Source organism: Squalius cephalus (assembly GCF_949319135.1).
Source record: "Squalius cephalus genome assembly, chromosome: 3".
NCBI classification, from domain to species: Eukaryota; Metazoa; Chordata; class Actinopteri; order Cypriniformes; family Leuciscidae; genus Squalius; species Squalius cephalus.
The window spans coordinates 34,926,228-34,942,940 of NC_137124.1; the positions used below are offsets into that span (position 1 = coordinate 34,926,228).

At 38.6% G+C, this 16,713-nt stretch overlaps 1 protein-coding gene across 4 annotated transcripts in view; it reads right to left on the reverse strand.

The window, feature by feature from the left end:
• The window catches only part of crtc3 (CREB regulated transcription coactivator 3), a 45,095-nt gene that overhangs the window by 1,975 nt on the left and 26,407 nt on the right, over positions 1 to 16,713 (reverse strand). For 2 of the 4 annotated variants that reach the window (XM_079865096.1, XM_079865095.1), the window contains 10 exons: positions 10,874 to 10,912; positions 9,950 to 10,035; positions 7,504 to 7,553; positions 7,192 to 7,409; positions 6,205 to 6,470; positions 4,764 to 4,865; positions 3,949 to 4,197; positions 2,051 to 2,134; positions 1,754 to 1,949; positions 1 to 751 (listed from right to left, as the gene is read on the reverse strand). The exon at positions 1 to 751 is cut by the window's left edge and continues 1,975 nt beyond it. In XM_079865096.1, the coding sequence (XP_079721222.1) occupies positions 546 to 751; positions 1,754 to 1,949; positions 2,051 to 2,134; positions 3,949 to 4,197; positions 4,764 to 4,865; positions 6,205 to 6,470; positions 7,192 to 7,409; positions 7,504 to 7,553; positions 9,950 to 10,035; positions 10,874 to 10,912 (1,496 nt within the window). In that variant the 3' untranslated portion in view covers positions 1 to 545. The remainder of the gene's footprint in view (positions 752 to 1,753; positions 1,950 to 2,050; positions 2,135 to 3,948; positions 4,198 to 4,763; positions 4,866 to 6,204; positions 6,471 to 7,191; positions 7,410 to 7,503; positions 7,554 to 9,949; positions 10,036 to 10,873; positions 10,913 to 16,713) is intronic. The other 2 variants (XM_079865098.1, XM_079865097.1) reach the window with 1 other exon arrangement.

Consider the following 16,713-nt stretch of genomic DNA (forward strand, 5'->3'; position numbering starts at 1 on the left):
CCGTTTGCTGCTAACGAAATGTCATTGAAAGCTGGTGTGACACGATAACATTAAAAAGCACTGTGTAAAACAAGCACATTCATTTTGTTTTGGTTGCATGGCTTTGAATAAGACCAGCAATGCAACGGCCCGAACCAGCCATCGGTTTGGCATTGCTATGGCTTCGGTGTTCTGATTGTCACTCGGCACTAGGAGTGGATACACGGCAGGTTCATTCGTTTAAGCATGTTTGTTTGTTTCATCGTCTTTACAGGTCAAAGCAACTGTGAAGCGTCCAGATTGGTTTCACACATCTGTTGTCTCGGGAGGCAGATGGAGCATGCTGAGCGATGGCGGCCGCTGAGAGACGGCGTCTGGGTGGATCGTGCGAACTTGATGATTCGTTTTATATCAACATGTAGTGTTTATGCATGCGCCTTGCGTTTAAGAAAACGTAAAAAAAGATATTTTGTATATGTTTGTAGAAATCTGAGTGCTATAGGTTCTGTGCTTAAGTCGTCATGTCCATGGACTTGTATGTATGTATACATGCATGATGTGGCTCTTTAAAGTCTGTCGCTTCGAAAGCTGTCCTCTACTGAGGGGTCAGGGAGGACCATATCAGGGTCACTGAGCATGCTCAGTCCATCCAAACTGAGCGGCTCAATACGAAGTTCATCCTCCAGAGGAAAAACTCCCTCTGAGTCCAAACACTCTGGCACTGCAGACAACACACTGCTGATGTCCTTAGACAGGTTGGGATTGGAGTCGTCTGAGAGAGAGCAGAATCGTGAGTGAATACAGGAGATGTGAAAGAACAGATGTGCAAAACTTCTCTCTTTTTTTTTTTTCAGCTGGTCACCTGAAAGGCTGGTCCACTAATCAGTCTTATGGAATCTCTGTGTAATCTAACTGATTTTGGGTTGGCGTGGCCCCAATCAGACGCGTTTCTTCTGGGGCATTTACATAAGACACATTCTTATGTTGGAACAAAACATTGAGGTCTCAAGACACTATTTTTAACTCCACATACCATTAAGACTCAAACGGTTGTGTCGGGAAACTCAAAACAAATGCAGCGAGACACCAATTTTTTTCACATGTACACTACCACTTGTCTGTAAGATTTTGTTGTTAAAGACATTGATACTTTTATTCGGCAAGGACAACAAAGAAATGTATATTGTTACGAAATAATTATATTTCAAATAAATGCTGTTCTATTGAACTTTCTATTCAGAATCCGAAAAAAGAAAAGGAAAAAAAAAAGTCAGTTTCCACAAAAATATTTAACAGCACAACCGTTTTCAAAATGATATGTGACTAAAAAACATGTCTTGAGCAGCAAATCAGCATATTAGTATGATTTCTGAAGGATCATGTGACACTAAAGACTGGAGTAATGATGCTGATCACAGTAATAAATCATATTTTAAAATATATTCACATTAAAATTTTAATTGTAATAATATTATTTCACAGTAATACTTATTTTAATCAAATAATGGCAGCCTTGGTGAGGATAAAAAAAAAAAAAAAAAAAACATACCCCAAACTTTTGAATGGTATACCTATGAAAGGTTTTTTTTTTTTTTTTTTTTTTTTTACTATATAAACTAAACAGCTGTTGGACGACTAAGTGATAATCAACTAGGATATCTTTTGAAAGTGAAATTTCCTTGCTATTCCCATTTCCCTTTTATTGCCAGTTACATAAAAACAATAGTCCATGAATGAGATGAATGAGACTCGTTTTCTGAATCAGAGCTTGTACCTGTAAGGATGATGTTGGGCACTCCTCCTCCACAATTAGAGTAAAGCATGTTGTGCCTCATCTGATGGTGGTCTTGCAGGTTGCCATGGCTACCACCCAAGCCCATGAGGGCAGCCTGGGAGCAGTAGAGGTTGGAGGAAGGGTCAAATCCTCCGGCCACTGAGCTCATGACATTCTCCAACATGTTATACTGATCCTGCGGTTTAAACACATGCATCTTATTTGTTACATTTGTTTATAAGACAAAAGATGAGCAACTTAGGAACCAGAGTGCACTGCAGGATCTTATACGTTTACCTGATAGGACGAACACTTTGACTGACGTCCGGAGAATTGCAGCTCCATAAAGGGATCGTTAAAAAATGCTGCCATGCTGTTGTGCTGCACGCAAAAAGAAGCAAGAGGAAGTTATAAACATGTTCACACTATATACAGCCATGGTCAGAATTATTGGCATCCTTGGAAAATATGAACAAAGAAGCCCGTGAAAATAAAACTGCATTGTTAATCCTTTTAATGTTTTATTTTGAAAATTCATAAAAAAAATTTTTTTTTTAAATCGAACCTTTCACTGAAATAAAATAATAGAAAATTGGGGGGGGGGGGGGGGGGGGTCTCTTTATGAAATAAATGTTACACAATTAATGGCTTTTATTCTATCCTTTTCAACCTTCTTTTGTCAATATAACAGCTCTGAGTCTTCTCCTATAATGCCTGATGAGTTTGGAGAACACCTGACAAGAGATCAGAGACCATTCCTCCATACAGAATCCCTCCAGATCCTTCAGATTCACAAGTTCATGTTGGTGCTTCTTCTCTTCAGTTCACCCCACTCATTTTCTATAGGGTTCAGTTTAGGGGACTGGGACGGTCATGGCAGAAGCTTAATTTTGTGCTCAGTGACACATTTCTGTGTTGATTTTGATGTTAGTTTTGGATTGTTGTCTTGATGGAAAATCCAACCACAGCCCATTATAAGATTTCTAGCAGAAGGCGTCAGATTTTGATTTTTTTATCTGTTGATATTTGATAGAATCCATGATACCATGTATCTGAACAAGATGTCCAGGACTTTCAGCAAAAAATTAGGCCCACAACATTAAAGATCCAGCAGAGTATATTTAACCGTAGGCATGCATGGGGCACTTTTTATCCCTGTTTGCAACAAACCCATCTATTGAATTTGCTGTAAGACAACTCTTTTTGTTTAGTTTCATCTGACCATATAATCTCATCTCTTTTGAAGTTCCAGTTGTGTCTGACAACTGAATATGCTGTAGTTTGTTTTTGGATGAGCAAGGATTTTTCTTGAAACCTCCCAAACAACATGTGGTTGTGTAGGTTTTTTAAAAAATATATATATATATATTGTTTAGGTTTTCTGACCCAAGACTCAACTAATCTCTGCAATTCACCATCTGTGCAATTCAACATAAATGCATTTACTCAGCAAGAAGAAAATATCTGCGCAAATGAAAGTTGTGAAGTTAGTTAATGTAGTTGATAATATATATAGGTATACAAAGACTCTGACATGCTTATTTATATTACATAATATCTGTATATGTTCATTTAAACTAAATGTTTAACAATATAATGAATTAGGGGTATAATAATTATATAAATAAAATATAAATCATATAAAATAACTTTAATTAATAATCATTACTAAAAGCCAGACAATTTTTTATTTAAAAATCTTTTAGCATGTAGTGACCTTTAATTTGGAGCAAGAGTAACAGGGGGAATTACTTTTTTGCATCAGACGAGTGTCACTTTGCTCACAGCTGATTGGTCCAATTTCGGTTTGAGATCTCTTACCTAGAACATAACTTGCAACGGAGCAGGTTAACTGTGGAGAGTTACTATGGTGGTGAACAAAGCTAAAATCTGAGCCACTTTCATGGTGCCTAAAACCCAGGATTGGCGCAAACTAAACTGAAACATACCTGGCTATCAACCTAAACCGGCTTCATGGTATAGGCCCCCAGGACTGTATATCTCATATTGGAATGACTATTTACATTGTATAGTGCCGGAAATAGTGGCAAGTGTTTCTACAGTCTTGGCTGATCCTAATATGTTTCAGTGTCTTCCTGTTCTGCCAAAAATAACCAGCCTGTGAAACAGCTGAACATTAGCCTCTCCCCTCAGAGCCCTGTCTCTATTAACAGCTGATTTCAATTGGAACTCACAGCGCTGGAATTAAAGTCGAGTGGGACGTTCTGCAGCGGGGACACGGGCTGGTGCTGTTGGTGCTGTTGTTGCTGCTGTTGGCCACCTGTTTGTCGCTGCTGCACCCCTGGATGCTGGGAGCTCTGCTGAATAGACTGATGGGACTGGGGAGGCTGTTGCTGCTGCTGCAGGGGCTGCTGGGTTTGCTGGTAATGGGGGTAGGGAGGGGGCGGTTCCATTGGCAAGTTACTGGTGTCCAAGGCAACCCCCTAAAGAGAACAGGAAAGTTATAAAAATCATTTGACTGGGCTACGGTATGCACCAGAAACACTCTGTTCTTGGCAAAAATGAACAATAAACCAGCTGCAATATTTCTAAACACAGCGCTCCACAATTTTTTTTTTTTTAATATGAGAGCGATGGCATTGAGTTATACAGATGACACCTGGTTTCATAGTCTGTTCTGCACACACAAAATCACACAAACACAAAAAGTTGTATGACTTCAGAAGACTTTGAAAGTACACAGGTCATATTGACCATTTTTATGGTGCTTTTCCCCCTTTTTTATAACAAAACGCCTGATTACACCTGGTCACTTTATGCGTTTTCTCTGATCTCATAGCTATCCAATTGTGAAAAGACCAGGTGTAAATACCCTCCAAAACACTTTCGAGACGGATTTAAAAATGATCACTCAAACCACTTCAAGAGGTGGTTTGAGGCGCATTTCAAATAAAACTGGACAAGTGTAAATGCATTTGGTTGTTGAAACCACATAAATTTTTCTCTTCCAAAGATGGTACAAAAAAAAGGTATAAGAGCATGTTATTACCGGCTCCTGGTAGCCAGATATGACAGCGCTACTGCAACACACATTGCCACAGATATGGCCCTCTGCAGATGAGTAGCTGAGTATCTCTTCAAGCGCATACTGCTGCAAATGAAACTAAAAGTTTGGCGTCACATCCTGAAGCTCAACACACAATCATCTTCATAAAAAGTAGTGGGACTAAATGATCTTTCAAGTCCTGACGCAGCTCTCTCTCTTATTGTAGTCTTTGACCTTGAAATTAACTGATGATAAATAGAATCATGCTCATATATGTTGCTTTCGCTGACGTGAACTCCACTAAGACACATTTATATGGACAAGTGTAAATGGAAATGTTTTAACAAATCGGATAGCTATTCGATCAAAGAAAGCACATGAGTGACCAGGTGTAAACAGGCCCTAAAATGCAGCCTTGACAAGCATAAGATACTTCTTTTTTATAACAACAACCAAATGGTAGTGTATATTTGTATAACTGCTCTGTGGATACCAACTCAAGTAAACTTTAGATTGCATTTCTTGTGCAAACTCATAACAATGAGTACAGTTATTATAAATGATAAACTTCAGTTATAAACTCCAATGAAAGAGTATAGAAAGTCTAGTTAAATGATTCCATAAAAAGAATCAGTTTAAAAAAGGCAACACTGAAAGAGAACAGTGGCACAGAGCATAAGATTAATTTGGGGTTTTAGGAATCAACATGGCCATTTGGAATTACCACAGTTTGTAGCAGAGAATCTGGTGTTGAATTCATGTGGCTGCGCCACATGGTCCAGATCAATTTGAGTGTTGCACAGTGCATCCATTTGAATTCAACACAGAAATCAGTTACAATGCCTTGCGGGGTCAAAACTGATCAGTAGGGCGCTATTCAAAGATTCACAATAAACAAACCTTTGATATCCACTCATGCCGTGCAAATAATTGGTTTTGTGCTGCATGGTTCATTTGTTAGTGCTGTATGACCACACATCTAAGTAAGATGAAGTCTGGAGCCCTGTACAATTTAAAGGGATACTCCACTTTTTTTGGAAATAGGCTCATTTTACAACTCCCCCAGAGTTAAACAGTTGAGTTTTACCGTTTTCGAATCCATTCAGCCGAGTTTCTGATATTTAGAAGAATGTCAGTAACCAGACAGTTTCTGGTCTCATTGACTTCCATAGTAGGAAAAAAAATATACTATGGAAGTCAATGAGACCAGAAACTGTCTGGTTACTGATATTCTTCTAAATATCAGAAACTCGGCTGAATGGATTCGAAAACGGTAAAACTCAACTGTTTAACTCTGGGGGAGTTGTAAAATGAGCCTATTTCCAAAAAAAGTGGAGTATCCCTTTAATACAAGTCGTCTGTGATCTTTTGGATGAATATTGAGAAAAGATGCCACTGCAGAATGTGAGATGTCATGTGAGGCGTTTAATGAGCACTTTCTCACCTGTGTGATCGGAGAGAGTGAGGGCGACATTGTCGGGGAGAGCTGCTTACTCAGGCTTCGTCTCTGATCACCCCCTGGAGAGAGCGTCAGAGGACTAATGGGTGCCGGCCGCCTCCTGGGTGAACTCGCCATGCCCGTTGGAGGAGGGTTGGACAGCGAGGAGAGACGTAGGGACGTGTGGAGCGATGGATTGCTGAGAGATGAGTGCAGCTGAGAGTTGTTGAGGGACGCCTGGATGGAAGGGTTGCTTAGAGAGGATGACAGCCCTGAGAGGACAACAAACAAGACATAATCAGCTTCGGAGGTCAAAAGTTCTTCTTGAACTGCCTTAATGAAACCGAGATAAACCAATAATGGCTTTATGAGTCACTGCGTGCAGGCCGGCTCTTGTCCTGATGTCCACTCCTCAGAGAAGACACTGAGCAATTGTCTGCAGGTTACTGGACCAGTGAGAGCGAGAGAGAAAAGAGCCGTTTATGAGCAGCCAATTCAGGGGTTAAAGGTCACCTGTGTCTCTGGGGATTAGCCAATGAGCGAGCAGCACAGCTGAAACGGGCAGCAGAAACATCCCAGCACACCCTGTTCCCAGACATGAGAGCGAATGGAAAGAATAAAGCTCAAGAGAATGGAAGTCAAAGAGAGCGATCAGATGGCGGATGGATTTAAAAAGGGGGGACGAGAGAGGAGGAGAGCTGTAGTCTTCTGCATGGATGTGGCCCTTTAGAAAACACATGGCATTCATTCCCCAGAAAGCGCCTACAGTGTAAGCCTACAGTGTGCCATTAAACAAAGACTAAAGTGTTCAGCCAGGCTCTTCTGAAGCCAGGAGATGCTTTAACAGCAAATGAGACTCCTTGAATAACGATTTGGTCACAAACAAAAGCTCTTTTTATCTTTAGACTGTGCGTGAATAAGATTACGCATGTGTGAAAACCAGCACAAGTATTAATGTGGCTGTTTATGCTGGATATAGTCAACCTCACTGACCTTGTGAGTTTCCAATGCCCAGATGCATCATGGCTGCAGGCAGGTTGCCGGTGCTGCTGCCTCCGCTCAGGTTGGGATATCCAGCCTCGTCGGGGTCCAGCGGAGTAGGCAACGGAGAGGGGAAGTGCAGGTTGCTGAGGTCAGGCAAAGACCCGCCAGTGTTTAACGTGCCCTGGTAGTGAGACAGACCAGCATTCTGTTCTGGAGATGGGAATATACTGCAGAGAAACAGAGACAGACAATTTCAGGATGTTTAAATGTACAGCAAATATCAATAAACACACACACACACACAAATTTCCCTTGACTTACTTGATTCCAGGCACTTCACAGGACTTTGGCCGGGAGGACAGGGACTGCACCTGCAACCAGGCAACAAGTGAATTAAACGTTCACACTAACCGAAGAAGATACATTTAACAACCTACCATCTACAAAGAATCAATTAGTACCACTGAACCTAGTAAGACAAAATGGCATCATACTCAAATCAATACTACATTTTCTGCAATCAACAGCACAAAGATTTTGTTAAAAGTCATCATGACATTTGACATGACAAACTGACAATTCCTATTTGTTTACGGAGTGTTGCAGTGTTTATTATAAATGATTTATGCATGCACATCATTCATTTAAAAAAAACAAAGATAAAAACACATTGTGCCGTTAAAATATTAACCTATAACAACATCTCTTCTCTGATAATGTGTATCCTGAAGCGAGGGCTAAGTAATAAGGTATCCAAGTTTCAGTCCCTCCAGTAACCTGTCAGTCACATTAAAGCTGCAGTCGGCAAGTCTGGCAGATTGAGGGGACTTAGCCAAAATTTTTAATGTTTACAACTCTCATGACCCTGCCCCACTACCACCGAGCACCCTCCCATCGAGTTTGTGCTCGTCAGTGCGTGTGCACCAGATTTTCTTTGAACGCTCCCGTCTCTTCAGCATCAAAGCATCATTTTCTTTTTCTTGGTTGTTTTGGACCTCCTAGCTCTGGTTGTTAACCGAGGAACTGGAAGCTTGTTAGCAGATTTTCTCTCCGCCATCATGCTTCATACAATCCAACACACCTGTGAACTTCAGGCGTGTGCATGTGATATTGTAACATGTGCGAGGGGGGATCTGTGGCGTGCACGAACTGTGATCGACAGTCATATCTCACACAGCCCTGCGCTGATTGGACCAGAAGAACCGGGAGCGGTGGATTTTTTCAAAACAAATAACAGGCTCCAGGTGGAGGTAGAAGCGCAGGTTTTTTTCTAAAACCGGCTGATTTACCGTATATACCCGAATATAAGACGAGGTTTTTGTCCTAAAAATAGGCTGAAAAATGGGGGGTCGTCTTATATTCGCGATATAGACAAAATCACGGGGGGAAAGGGAGAAAGAACAACGGAATTAATATGAAGTAGTGACTGAAACGCGACCCATTAAGACAAAACCAGCTTTCCCTTCCAAGATGTTAATCTGCACAAAAATCCTGATAATCGAGCCGTCGTCTGGTGAAATCAAATACACATAAGATAAAAACAATATCTGTGCTGTGATTTCAGCTATACTTGCATGTAAAATTAGAGAAGCAACATAATATCTGTGTTAAACTGAATTAAAACGCTGCTCCTCTCTGCCGCGCGAGACGCAGAGCGAGCGAGCGAGCGAGCGAGAGAGAGAGAGAGAGAGAGAGAGAGAGAGACAGGTGCGCGCGCGAGACGCAGAGAGAGAGAGAGAGAGAGAGAGAGAGAGAGAGAGAGAGAGAGAGAGAGAGAGAGAGAGAGAGAGAGAAAGGTGCGCGCGCGTGCTGGAAGAGAGAGAATGAATTATCACTGCAATTTTCAAATAAAATTATTTTCTGTTGAAAACCAGATTTTTTTCCACAAAAATCTCTTTTTGTCCCAAAAATAAGTCTGGAAAATAGGGGGGTCGTCTTATATTCAGAGTCGTCTTATATTCGGGTATATACGGTAGGCCTATGTTGTTCTGTCGGAGCATAGTGTCGGTTTCAGTGAATATGATCAAAAAAATCTTGCCAACTTCAGCTTTAAATAATCGCAGCCATTAGCAAATTTTAACAATCCAATGATCCAATAATTCCTGATGGACAAAATTAAGTCACGCACTCACGCTCTACATTTTTCTCTAATTCAAGAATACTTGCCTATACGTCACTATAAGAGAGAAAATGTTTCATGCAAACTTTAAATACTTAATTGCTACTTCTCTGAAATACTTCTTAAAAGCGCAAAACATTGAACAGACAAAACAATATAAGCAAAATATAGAAGTAATTTAAAGCTTTTTTGCAGCTCAGAAAGAGCTTGAGCGAATAATTGCCAGGTTGGGAAGATTAAGTAAAACACTGGGCAGAAAATCTTTTTGAGAGAAAAGCTCTGTTTGGGGGATTTAAACTCTTGATATCTGGCAACCCCAAGCATGAAAGCTAGTGGGAGTTTGTTATCAACACATGATAACAGAAATGTCAAATAAAAAAAGCAGCCCTACAGAGTACACAATCATTTAAATCAATACTTGATAGCTTTTTTCTAAACAAAATGAATAAATAACTACACTGGCCACTATTACCAACAAAATAAAGAGCTGTGATCAGTGAAATGTCAAATAAGTCTAAGCACAGATCTTCTATTTTGATCCAAAACATTTTCTGGGCCCCAAATGACTCATTACTCAGTATTACAGACTGTAGAAAGACTTTTTAAATTTTGCATTTAACATCCCTAGTCCTCATGACATGTACTCACCTTTTTGGCCTCCCATAACTGTTTGGGCAGTGGCTTATTCACACCGAGTAGATTGTCCTCATTAGGGACAGCAGGAAATGAGAACACTGAAGAAAGAAAAAAACAAAAAAACAGACCCACAGTAAATAACACAAATAATCCCTGTTACTATCCCTTGCTGTATGCATATTCACATTGCACCAGTAGTGTTGCTCAAGTCACTAAAAGATCATTTTATATTTTCAACAGCTTAATTACAAATATACTAAAACCAAATAAAAAAATAAAAATAAAAAAAAAGAGTAAAAGTAAATACTCCATCTGCATCCTACAACTCACCAGAAAAAAAGAAAAAAATGATTAAGGTATCTTAAGGTAAACTATATGAGAGGCTGAGTGGGACTGCAAGCAGGGGACACCAACTATTCTACAACAGCATCCATCAGCCAACCACAGCAAATCACAGGAGAGTACAAGAGAGGTGTCATATTGTGAGAGATGATGCAGTCATTAAAGGGGTGAATCTTCTTTTGGAGGTCTGAACACTTGATGGAGAGTCAACGAGCATGACAACACACATTTACCATTTACTTCACTTATAGGTCGACCTGACATAAATCAGAACTGGAGTTTATATTTATTTTTTACCGTTCTCTGCAATCATTTCCCAAAATAACATTTCTGTGGAAATATTAAACTGGATGTATTATATGTAAACTGGATGTTAACAAGTCAGAGACGGGACACACTGAAGAAGGATGCAGAGAGGAGAGGATGCCCCAGCTCAGAAAATATTATACCAGGCACAACAAGCTCACGGTTTGTGATGCTGGAAATATTGTAAGAAAAATATGGAGGTCGGCAACCAGTATCGGAATCGGCCAATTAGCTTGTAAAATAATTGGAATCGGCCCTCGAAAATCATGATCATGCATCACTACTTACCATCTCCAGCATTGTCCACCTCTGCTTCATTCATGCTGGCTGCACGACCACAAACACACACACAGAGAGAGAAAGAACAATTAGATCAAAGATAATTTTGCATTCACAAATGTCTGTTTCCACAGCTAGGACAGTAGAGAAGGAGAGGAGACATTTCTTTCAACATTTTTGCATTACTGTGGCTAATTGAACCACTGCTGATGTAACAGACAATATATTAACACAAATCACTTGTGACATGCATTAACACAAGCTTTTTACATCAAACAGATCCTGAAATTAATTGCGTGTCAAATATCTACTTTACAAATGAATGATCGTTTAAAAAGCATTAAAATGAATTATTTCTTGAATAATTGAACAGAACCTACACTAAGGTGTAACTGGTGAATATAAGCATACTGATATTTTATATCAGTGTACAAAAAGATTTATTATGTCATTAGAGTATTACATTTATTATTTAATCATATGACTGGCATACGGCCTAAGAATATTATTCTTGGCAAATCCCCTCCATTTTTAAGAAATAACAGAATTTCTTTTGGAGTAATTAGCATAATGACCTTAAGGCAATTCACAAAGACACAGCTCAAACCACAGCCTCCACAAATTTAAACATGCAAATACAAATTAATAACAAAATCAAAGCTTAAAAAAAGTTATTCTAAAATTTTATATATATATACATATATTCATTCAATACACTGCAGCATTGCAGTCAGCCCACCTTCACAGAATAAAAATGTCACTAGGCCATTAAACAATACATAGACATTTCAATTTGTGCGCATATATGAATAAATTCAAATTTTATATATTTGGAAAATTTTCAGTTTTTCTAGCTGAAAAGTACTTCCAGTGTTTGAAGAACATCACTCTTGATAGACTTTAGTTTAGTTTTTATTAGTTTTTTAACCAAAGCCAGTTTTGAGAAATAAACAGTTTTGACTAAAATAATATAAAAGATGATGACATAAATAAAACTGTAAAGTCTTATCACATTTGAAATGAGAAAAGTCAAGGCACAAGTTCGTTTAAGCAGATTTGTGCAAAATAAATGAACACAAAGATGATGGATGTTCTGTTTTCCCTCTTTCTTCCAATGCGTCTTATTTTTTTTCTCTCTTGTATGTTTGGATTATGGTAAAAATGATTATTATAACTAACTGAATCACTGGTGACGTAAGAATATATTAGCAAGCATCACTAATGACATAAATGATTAACACTTTGACCGAAAGCTTTTATGTAAACCAGATGAAATGAATCAGGAGTCCAAACTCCACGTCTCAAATGAATCACGCCTTGAGAATTCAAAGCAATTAATTATTGCACACAGAACCTTCACTCTTCTCTGCTGCCTAGAGTGTAGAAGAAACAGCATTACATAGACTAAGTCTGGAGTCAGTAAAATGTTTTAAAAGGGGTCCTATAATGCCCTTTAAACTCAAAATACCCCACAGATATTTTTATAGCAGGTTAAAATTGTCACTTTTTGAGGGTGAGCAAAACGCGCCGTTTTGTGTGTGTCCCTTTAAATGCAAATGAGCTGCTGCTCCCAGCACAGAGGGTGGAGCTTCAAGAGCTTGTGTGTCAGCAGCTCTGATTACCTCACACACACGAACTGAAAATTTCAGTGTTCAAACCGGAGTCGGACAAAGATGGAGAGACTCAAGAAAAAGTGACAACGTAGAGTGCAACAGGACATTTCTGAATGGTTAGTTGATGAATTTATGTATGTGATGTGGAGTTAACTTTCTTCTAGTCATTGATCAGCATATTCTGTCATGATAATCTATAAATCGCATTCCCGGGGTGGGGTTTATGTAAATTGTAGGGTTGGTGATGTCACTAACCCGTGAAGAAGCTCATTGTAGTCCCTACCAGCCGTTTGTTGTAGACCTTAAAAAGCGATTTCTTTAAAATAAAATAGCTCCCTTTGCTTTGAACTTTGCTCAAACAGCAACATTACACACTAACTAAAGTTAGAAAAGTGAAGTCATAATCAACCACCCCTTTAATGTTTTAGAACATAGTCGCTTATGTTCACCAAGGCTGCATTTAGTGTCATTTATTCCTGTGATACAAAGCTGAATTTTCAGCATCATAAATCCAGTCTTCAGTGTCACATGATCCTTCAGAAATCAATCGGATATGCTGATTTGCTGCTTGTCACATTTATTATCAATAGCCCTATTCGCACTGGATTAGTATTATCTGGGGACCTCGTGTGATTTAGAAATTTCCCACCCACATCTGAATTTCATGTGGCGTATTCGCATGGGATAAATGAAGCCTGTGATTTTACTTGAAATTACTGACTTATCTCCCGGATATGATGCAAATAGGCTATTGCTTGGAAATGTCTTGTCGTTATTATAGGTCTAGCTGTATGTTCCTTACCACATGCTATACATGTCATCCATCTCCATCTAATCATAATTTTTGTTTTTGCTCTTCTGATGGTCTTCAGCTTTCTCTTTCTGCAAATTGTATAGTTGTATCGTATCATGGTGTATAGCGATATGACCCAGCACCCAAAATACTATCAAAACACTCCAACGCAGCCTCCATTCTTCGCGAAAGATGGATAAAAAAGCGCACAGGAAACAAAAACCTTGAAAAAATTATAAACGACCCCGCCAAATCACAGAGATGCCGATTTGCACAGGACTAATGTTATCACAGGACCTCGGTGTTCGGCGAAATATGGTAGGTCATTTGCGGGGGAATTTTTACTTTACAAATTACAGACATGGCCAATTCGCACGGGATTAAGATCACAGACAACCTCCGTAATTATTACAAATTACTAGAGGTCACCAGGTAATCCTTATCCCGTGCGAATAGGGCTAATGTTGAAAACAGTTGTACAGTTGCTTAATATTTTTTTGTTAAAACAGCGATAATTTTTTTTCCAGGACTCAAAGTTCAAAAGATCAGCATGTATTTGAAATTTCAAATATTATAATGATATTTATCATTAAAAATATCTTCACTTTTGAGCAAATTAAAAGTATTAATCATTATTATTTTTTATCTTATTGACCACAAACTTTTGAATGGTAGTGTATATATATATATATATATATATATATATATATATATATATATATATATATATATATATATATATGTATATGTATGTATGTATGTATACTATATATATATATATATATATATATTTATATTATATATATATATATATATATATATTTATATTTATATTATATATATATATATATATATATATATATATATATATATATATATATATAGGCTGCACAGTTCAGATCAGTCTGCTAAATCGAGCTAGCGCACAAACATTTGATTAATTGAAATGAGTCACTCAGTGCACACTCACTACACCCATTGAAAATTCGGGGCACAAACTCCAGAAGGGGAAGTTGAAAACAGCTTCTTAGAGTCAGTGCACTGTCTCTTTAAGGAACCCCCCCATGAAAGGGAAAGGGAAAGAGAAAGAGGAGACAAAAAAAATGTATATCGGGAGAAATCTGTGACCACAAGTGCAAAGTGAATCAATGGAGAGGCATTGTTTTCCATACACCACAGAGATCCTGTGGAAAACAAACCTCCTTTCTACTTCCTCTGCTGATGCTGGCCCAGCACAGATGCAGTGTGGGCCCGAAGCCAGATCAACCAGCTCCGGCACTTCAGCAAAGCTGCCGGTCTCAGACGCCCAACTGCGACGCACAATGAATCAAACAAAAAGTATGTCAACACCTCGTTTCCCCCTCACTGAGAGTCTCATTCAATGCCATAACTGACAGAAAAAGACGACCAGAACAGAAAAACACTGGCTTGAGTCCACAGTTTCATCACTTTTATCTTGAAGTGTAAAAGTACCTAAAAAACGCATAGTTCAAGTTAATGTGAAGTACATTATTTACAATTACGTTTATCAAGAATTATCCAAAAGCTAAAATCGAGCATTAAAAACAGTAGTTCTTATTATAGCCGGTGTCAAATCATAAATCCCAGTAGGGTAAGACTCAAGCGGTTGAATGTGGCACGCGGTCTTGATGCTTTTGGGAGCTCTAGACATGAATAGCACAGTTGCATCACACAGTCAGGTTGGCTGGCAGGTTTGGAATGAGACTACTGTGATAGCGGAAGCGAGACAAATTTTTGCCCCATGCGAGAGGCTGGTTTGTACTTGTTCACATTACGCGAGCCTCACTGCACACCTCCACACACTGTCAACTGTCTACATAGCTCAGATGAGCTCCCAGACAGATATTAAATAAATGATGTCTGCATTGTCCTTAAATGAAGCAGTTTCTTATCAGATTGAACTGAAGAGTCTCTGTGAAAACAACTGCCCTGGGCCAGAGACAACCTTCTGAGTTATAGTGCTCCATATCTCGGCTTGCTCCACATCTTCACTCATTATCTTTTTTAAACCTATTGACTAAACAAATCTGATACACAAAGATGCTTTTATCTTGGATACGCAGTGCAGATGTGCTGCAAACTCAAGCCTATATGCGTGCAAATCAATTCATAAAAGAGCAAGTGATAAACAGAAAGCGCGCAATAGAGACAGAGCAGGAATTTTACAGATTCAATGTTAATTTTTTTTTTTGACCTAATGCTGATTACCACAGCAAATAATAGACTCATTCTCCAGTTTTATCTAGGTTTTTTAAAGCAAATTTGCAAAGAAAGTGTAAATACATTAGGCAAGGCAAATCACCTGTTACTTTAAAGGGTTAGTTCACCCAAAAATAATGAAATCTGATGAAATCTGAGAGATTTCTGTACCTCCATTCACATTACACAAATGACAAAGACGCTTTAAAAAGTTCATAAAGAGATCGTACAACTAATCCATATGAATTGTGAATTCTGAAAAGACACGGTCACTTCATATGATGAAACAGATTGAATTTAGGCTTTTAGCAGGGCTCTACAGTGCGCCCATTTCACTCGCACATGCGAGTAAATATTTCGGCGTGCGAACGTGAAAAAATATTTGGGCGAACTCGTGCGAGTGACACAGCATTTTTCTATAGAAACAGCTGCAAATACATCATCATGAGGAGGGGGAGAGTAGGACACTATATTACCGGGAGATCAGTTATTTAGGCCTAAATCGTCAGTAGATAGTCTGTAGCCTCATAAAAAAAAAACTACAGTGCCCACACACGAACTATTTCAAAACAGCGCGAATTCATTCGCTCTTAAAACATCCTCTGACAAGTAGGCCTAGACTTAAAATTTATTAATTTTCAGCATTTAGTCATTTATTTGTAATAATCACTTTAAGTGGGCTATTTAAAAATTGTTATTTATATGTTAAATTATGTTTTTAAAACATAAGCGCAGAGTGTTACGTAATATTGTGTGTGTGTCGAAAGAATTTGTCCGCAGCTGCTCAAAAAAAAAAAAAAAAAGTCAAAAACCCCACTGTCAGTGTTTTGTAAGGAACAGGCAAATATGTTAAATATAGCAGGAGACATTTTAATTATTTACTAATAAAACAGTTATTTTTTATGTCAGTGTCGGCTAGACAGATGAAGTTGACGACTCGCGATCTTCGCAGCGCCAGAGAGAAATGCACATTTCATACGAATTACATAAGCAGCGCAGTCTGTTTTCTTTCGTTTTGAATTGTTCTGCTTAAAAGTAGACATTTAAAGCTATCTATATGTACATTTAAAGCTATCTATATGTCTCAGGTCTGTGAGGCAATAGGCTACCTTATAGCCCTACGCTGAGTTTCGGTTCATTTATGAGACGAGCTCCAGGTTCGCCAGCGCCTCCGTGTCCTGATTATCTATTTTTTAATAGCCTATAGGCCTATTTACTTATTT